The 7,572-nt window shown below is 41.8% G+C and overlaps 1 protein-coding gene across 4 annotated transcripts in view; it reads right to left on the bottom strand.

The window, feature by feature from the left end:
• Positions 1–7,572, bottom strand: part of Htr4 (5-hydroxytryptamine receptor 4) — a 190,100-nt gene that overhangs the window by 35,178 nt on the left and 147,350 nt on the right. For 2 of the 4 annotated variants that reach the window (XM_031365834.1, XM_031365833.1), the window contains one exon: positions 1,979–6,127. The exons of the other annotated variants lie outside the window; for them this stretch is intronic. In XM_031365834.1, coding sequence (XP_031221694.1) covers positions 6,037–6,127 — 91 coding nt within the window. In that variant the 3' untranslated portion in view covers positions 1,979–6,036. Of the gene's footprint in view, positions 1–1,978; positions 6,128–7,572 lie in introns of those variants that run through there. 4 annotated transcript variants of the gene reach the window in all.

The following is a 7,572-nucleotide window of genomic DNA, read 5'->3' as shown; positions in this document are numbered from 1 at the left end:
AAAACCAAAAACCAAAAAACAAAAAAACAAAATAAATAAATAAATAAATAAAAAATAAAAAACAAAAAAAGAGAAAATAACATTTTAATTAAATTCACTGTGCTTACCACTTTCTGTCTAGCTTTCCATTTGTGTGTGTGTGTGTGTGACTGTATCTTCCCCTTCTGTTAACACAGATGTCATTAAAGCCCACTGACCAAAGCTTATGCATGTGTCTATCTAGTGAACTTTAATGGATGAGTAGATTCAGTAGGGTCTCAATATGAAATGGAAGACCTAGGGGTAAGAGCTTGCCAGGGTTTACCCAGCTGATAAGTGGCAGAATGCAAAATAAAGTCAGAATCCACAATTTGCATCCTTCATTCTACCACAGTGAACACATCAGCCTCAAGAATAATATCCAAGTAGCCATAAAGTGCCCACATATTAGGAAGGAAACCGACTACTGTCTACCAAGAAGGAGACCGTTAGACAAAGCTGAATTAGAGAAATGAGTTGGACCTTAAGGTTTAAGCAGTTTAGTGTGGCCGGAGGCTCTGTGTTCAGCCAATGGCAAAGCTGATGTTAGTAAGGGAAACAGGGCCTGGCTACTAACATTGGCTCACCTCTTTGGCCTACCTTCCAGCAAGTTTGGGACAGGAGGTTCCAGACATCCTTAGCTCAACCAACCAGGAGCTTTACACTTGACATTATGAAACCCTGGCTCAAATTCCCTTTCACGAAGGCTCATAACCGATGACTCAGTGCCCCCCCCACCCCTTGGCAAATAAATGCGTGAGGGTGAGGGGGAGAGATTGCCATAGGGCTTTGGAGAATGATTGTGGGTGAAGGGAGAGGGCCTGTGCTCTGACCAAGCATCTGATCATTAAGCACTGGCATATGGGTCCCCATTTGGACCCTGTTGACAAGAGTGGCATAAAGCAATGCTTGCCATGCAATTCAGAGAACTAAGGCTGGAACGAAATGGCATAATCGCCAAGAGCACTGAACGGATATTAAATTATTTGATTTCAATCGTTTTGAGGAACTATATCTAGAAACTGCCACCGTTTGAATGCAGTCGACATCCTACCCGAGTAATTCACTGTGTTAGTTCCGCATCCTATATTACAACCCACCCTTTCTTCAGTTCATGTTGTCTCAACAAATGCCATTATCGGTAACATATTGACCAATGTCCTTTAGACCTTTGTAAGGTCAGGTAACTCATTTCCATTCAGCCCGATTCATTGCTGCTTTCTAAAAGTATAAAACTTCAAGATTAAGTTTCTTTTCAATGAATAGACGTGAACCAAAAAAAGAACAGAGGCCTGTGGTAGACCAGAGAAATAAGGGTATTTTAAAATGCTAATCCTTTAGCTACTTCTGAGAAATGTGATAATCATCTTGATTTCATTGTCACAGAAAGCAAAACTCCCTTTATCAGCAGGCTGCAGCTTTTGCAGTGGGTGGTGTATTAACTGTGAGAGCTACACTGAAGTTGGGCCTGAAGGGGTGGAGAAGGATGGCATTGTGCAATAGTGAATGATTCTGAATTCCTCTAATTGTGCGAAGTTAGTTCAGTTGCTGAGTAGCTGCAGTGCATAGCGCCTGTTCTGGGCACTAGAGACAGCTGCTGGGGGAGCCCAGGAATCATTAATAATCACACTGAAAAGCACACTGAAAATGTCTCAGAGGAAGAATAAATCGTGTCGGATATTGGATGGAAAAGGTTTTTTTTTTTTTTATTATTTATTTATTATATGTAAGTACACTGTAGCTGTCTTCAGACACCCCAGAAGAGGGCATCATATATCATTACTGGTGGCTGTGAGCCACCATGTGGTTGCTGGGATTTGAACTTAGGACCTTCGGAAGAGCAGTCAGTGCTCTTAACCACTGAGCCATCTCTCCAGCCCGGAAAAGGTTTTTTTTTTTAAAAAAAGGCTGTCATGAATGCTGGAAAACATTTAAGTAGAAGGTGGCATCTGAGATAGAGCATGCAAGAGAGATGGTGGCAGGGTTGGAGTCGGGGTGGGGAAGTGCCCAGGAATAGGTAGGTGGAGCAGTAGGATGACTGAAGAATTTCAAAGAGAAATGACAAAATCCAGACTATCTTGTTTGCTTTGCCAGGTTGAAGAGGAATAACTACAAGTGACTTCATGAGCACTCGTATCAGGAGTTGGGGCTTATTCCACACTCTGCCCCAGTTTGTGGAAGTCTTTACAATGTCATAAATCAGAAAAGCTGGGACTAAAATTTTGTCAAAATATAACTTGTCCTGAAGGGAGTTGGTCAGGTTCCAGATTGGTTTCTTGTATTTAAAATTTGTTCTAAGCAAGGAGGGACATGCTTAATCATTTCAATCCAGCATGTAAGCAAATGTCATGGTCACGCTGCTGTGAAGGACTCCCTATAGTTCCTGTCTTTAGTATGTCTGAGCTGTATGCCCACACTATGGCCACAGGATGACAATGTCAGAGAAATCTATCCTAGTGCTTGAGGCCTTAATAAAGGTGACAGACAGGCAGACAGGCAGGTAGAATCACATTTCTTAAGAGACCCAGGATTCTGGGCTTATCTTAAGGAGAATTGATATCGAAGAGAGAAAATTTCCAGTTCCAGTTGACAGTAGCTTCCAGGGGATGATCTGGTTCTGAGGGTTACAGAGAGATGTTCCACTGGCACACATGGCTTATATTTGGCATTTTATTGTATACTCAAAACTCAATTATTTCTTTTATGACTTAAGATTTGTCTTCATGTATAACTTGCTTAAACATGTACAGTGGAGTCATACAAACACGTGTATGTATGCCAATATTTTATCAATAAATATAGTTAATCAGTGAAAAAAAAAAACCTGTGCAGGTCCTCATGTTTTCCAAGAACATATTCTTGGAAACTGCATCAAAAAGGATCTGTCGTAAAACCAAGGAGGCCTTCCATGGAAACAAGGTAATAATCAGGGCTCTTAGTATCTTAAAAATATTAGCTTCAATAAACCACAACTATAGCCAACCAGTTCATAACACCAAAATAACACCATGGTCAGAACTCACCAACCCCTAATATCGTAAGATTTAAGCTTCATGCTCTCTACAGCAGGCACACATGTTCTTACTGGATTGATTACACTAGAGGCTTCATTGAAGTAGAAATGATACAAGTGGCCCCATTTGTAACTATGCTTGCAGAAACTGTAAACAAAATGAAGGTATTAGATAAGATGACATTATGCTGTAGTCAACAACTGCTTCATAGACTATCATCAGGTCAGGAAATGTCGAAAAAAAAGTCTATCCTTGTTCAGTAACTTAGTGACCCATTATGTAACATTCTTGTCAGCTGGCCATTCATACATTTGTCCACATTTAATATAATATATATTATGTATATGTACATATGTAATGTATATGTATATATATTAAATAAAGATATACTGTGCATATATCTTATTTATAAGGTGGGAATTAATTTTATAGACAGGGAACTTTTTTGAAATATGTCTTTATATGAGGAGCAAGTATATGAACTTAGCTCATGAGACTATGAAGTTGCATATAAAATTAGAATCATTCTTACCAAAACTTGCCCACAAGCTCTTTCTCTATTCATCCCTTTGAGAACAAAGAAATCTCTTTAAATGGAGGGTGATATATAAATGTGTGGGCTGAGCGACCAATGAGAAGCAAATAAGAAAGGAGGAGTACCCAGGGGCATGTTGGTACCCAAGAGTCGCTCTTGGTTTTTTTTTTTCCAACACAGAAAGCTCACTCTAAATTGATCTCATTTCTTATTGAAAAAAAAAAATGGTCTTGAGAGCTCAAGCACATCTACAGTAATTCAAAATATCCATAATAATAATAACAACAAATATATGAGCTGTCATTTTGTATTTTACAAAATGTTTCCACCCATAAACACCAATCTCTCTCCACATCAACTGTTATGGAGTACACGGAAGCGTTTCTGAGGCTCGCATCATCCATTTTTCAATTCCATCCACTCAGCCAGTCCATCACTGACTCGGTGTCTGAGCCACTCCTTCTGGACCACATTCATTGACGGGGTGGGCCTATGGTCAGCTGAGGCAGGTTGGTTGTGTCTCATCTTTTCTATTAGAAAAGAACCAGCCTCAAAAACACTGCTTGCCTCCAAATGAGTGCTGAGCCTAGCCATGGCAGGGAAGCAAGGAATTACAAATCAAAGGGAACTGATCCTGTTACAGAGTCAGTATGCAAGGTAATGCTTCAACTCTCTTTGTGGTTGACAAGAAGAGGCCTCCAGTGAGAACTGCTCCACTGGGTCAGTTTTGACACGAACCATCTCACCATGCAATATTTCTTAGCACAGAGCTGTTTTATTTTTTATTTTTTTCTCAGCAGCATATAGGAGTTCTCTCTCAGTGTCTACTTCCTTTGGCTAAGGCTTGGACTCAAGAAAATGTAAGTCTTCACATAACAGAGACTTCTTTTGTGGCGTTTGACTGGTTTGAGCAATCATCTCTTCCTCGTTCCAAAGTCTGTTTCCTGCCCAGTTCAGCTCCAGAATGAACATCAATGCTGACAGGAAGAGCAAGTGCCACTCCACAAGAAGCTCCAGAGAGCGGTGCAGTACATAGTCCTGAGATAGAAGCAAGCCACAGTCGAGGTGAAAGCTGAACCATCACCTGGCTCTGAGAAGCGGTGCTTCCCTCGCTAAGAACCTTTGCTCTCGGGTAGATGGGACAAACCATGAACTCTGCTTTGAGTGAAAGACATACCAGGTTCACTGGAAAGGCCTAGATGATCAAGTCAGAAGTCTAGAATGTCCAAATCAGGAGGGCCATTCCTTTGAAACAAAGCCAACAGGTAGGCAGGCCATGAGTTTTCGAGGTAGCAGATGGCAGGCTATAGCAGCATCCTATTGTCTTAGAAATGGACAGAAATCTTAAAGACTCCCCCCGCCCCAAGTTAAGTTTGGCAATGTAGAAAGTGAAATTCATAGATGGAAAGACATTGTTCGTGGTCTCACAGCATTTTAGAAGTAGGGCCTGGGCTGACATTTGGGTCCTCTGTTTTCTCATTACAAGCATCTCTGGACTCTGGACCTCTCCACCTAGAACATAGCAAGAGTATCAAAGCTCCACAAGGTGAGCATCCATCAGTTCTGTCCACTGGAAGCAGCAAAGCCACATTCTGAGGTTTTGAGCTGCTACTTACTGTGTGTTTCACCACAAGCTCATAGAAAAGTCCCAGCATCTCTTAATAGATGCCTGTGACAGCACCAGCCCTGCCTAAGGCTCTTTAGGTGTTCTATCAAAGCTGAAAGGAAAGTAAAATCTCTCAGATGAGATAGATATGGTCCTGGTACTGGGGGAAGCTGTCTTGGACTTCCCTCCAGGATTTCTGCAGAGACCATTTTCCACTGACAGATCCTCTCTTCTGTGTCTCCAATGGCAAATGAATGATGGAGCCTGTCCTGAAGAGAACATTAACACTAAACAGAAAAAGAAAACAGAGCTCCATGACTGACACAGGGTTGGTCAAGAGGATGCTTGTCTACATCTAGACAAAGGGAAGAAAGTGTACAAGTGCCCAGCAGAGAAGAGAGCAAAGAAAGGAGGGCGGAGTGTCTGAACACAGCTATGGTAGATGTGACCAAGCAAGAAATGTGATCAAGACAAGCACATGTTTCGACAGTATCTGTAAGATGACACTTCAAAGAAGGCATGTTTGGAAACTGAAAATCGAACACAGTAAACGTTTATAGGACAGACTGGAAACAGCAAGGAGACTAGGTCATGGACTTCAGGGACCACTAAACAAGAGTGGAGACTCCAAGAAGGAGAGTTGTTGAGAAACAGAAAGCGACAGAGGAAGCCCTTCTCTCCCCCTGACTTCCTCAAATCCCGCCTGCTGGAATCCTGGCGGGAAAGTCCAGCGCGGATTGCCTCATGCTCTTGGAAAGCCTTGGAGAAGAGAGTGCCAGGGGCAGCCACATACACACAAGTAGCAGCTTAGGACTGGCTTCCTTTCAAGCCACGGCTGTCTTCTAGGTCATTGTCCCAGGGGCCTAAGTATCACTGGGCTGAGCAGCCACCAAAGGAGAAGTTGCCGTGAGGTGACACCGACTCTCCCACTGGCCACCACATTCCACTGCATCCCTGGAGGAGAAGAAGATTAGAAAGGCTCAAGTACTGGAATGGAGTCAAGGGATGGCGAGTAGGCACACCCAAAGCAGGTACCTCTGTGCACCATGCAAATGGGTTGCAGCTTTGCCTCTAAACTAAGAGTTCCCGACAATAAATGAGCCAATAATTATTCCTGAACAACTTCACTTGATCTTAGCCAAAAGGCCAAGAAGCGATTTTTCCTGAACAACTTTAACTCTTCAAAAATAATTAACGTTCAGCCCAAATTTATCCTCCTAACATTTCTTCCCAACAGGCCTATGGGTCTGCATTCCAGACCCATCCAAAATTCTAATCTCTCCAGATGGGATATCTCAAGTTTTCTCTTCCCCAGCCCAACAGCTTATTGTATGTTATAGCTTCTAGATCAGATTCCATAATGAGCACTGTCCTATGAACAAAATACATGTTCTCGTCATTCAAGTAAACCCCTTGAAAGGTGCCCAGCACAACAGGCAGCACAATATACAGACTAAATAAGTAGCTTGCTTATGTGGATACACGCACAGTGATCTCATTCCTCTCAATGCTAATATGCTAATGCAAGTAGTTTTAAAAACCCATGCTTATTCCTTGCCCTGTGCCAGAAGATCACGTTTTTTTTGTTGTTGTTGTTTTGTTTTTTTGTTTTTTTTCCCATGAATGCCTGGAGCTGCAATTGTTCTACACTGACCAACCACCAGACAACCGTCCAGGCTATGACCTTTCTCTTGCCCACCTGAATTCCCCATGGATGAAAAACACCAGACGGCCTTAATATTTTAAAGCCAGGCAGATAACACAGCTGCTTGGTGAAGAATCTATTGCTCTAAACTCATCAGTTATCCTATATTAGAATTCTGCTGGTGGTGGAGGCCATCATCAATTAATTCTAGAAGCTCCGAGACCTTACGTGACTCATGTTCCTCTCTCCAAAGCCTGGCTGAAAACTCCTTTCTCTCTTTCCTTCCTCTTCCTCCTGGGACCCAGAAATCCCACCTCTTTACCTTCACCCAATGATTGGCTCCTGCCATCTTTATTGACATAATCAAGAAACAATTAGGGAACCAGATTTTAGTTATCAGCTCCTCTCTTTACACTATTGACTAATAATGACTTTGTTATCAACGTATATGTACATATATGTTTCCCAATCTTATCCCTTTAATTTCTTTCTCTTCTCATATTGCTCGTTCTAGTGCATCAAGTGCTGTGTTAAAAAGGAGTGGGAGCGATGGAAGCCCTCTATTGCCCCTGACTTTAATAGGATAGCTTTGAGTTATTTGCCAGTTAGGATCATGATGGCTATATATTTTCCATATACAGATTTTCTTATATTGAGGTACGTTTCCTCCAATTCAACCATCTCTAGGACTTTTTTTTTATTAAATACTTTACTTACATGTCATATGATATCTCCTTTCCCAGTTTCCCTTCCA

This window comes from Mastomys coucha, unplaced genomic scaffold (assembly GCF_008632895.1).
Source record: "Mastomys coucha isolate ucsf_1 unplaced genomic scaffold, UCSF_Mcou_1 pScaffold13, whole genome shotgun sequence".
NCBI classification, from domain to species: Eukaryota; Metazoa; Chordata; class Mammalia; order Rodentia; family Muridae; genus Mastomys; species Mastomys coucha.
The sequence above is the reverse complement of the archived record's forward strand: the minus strand, read 5'-3'. Positions and strand labels throughout refer to the sequence as shown.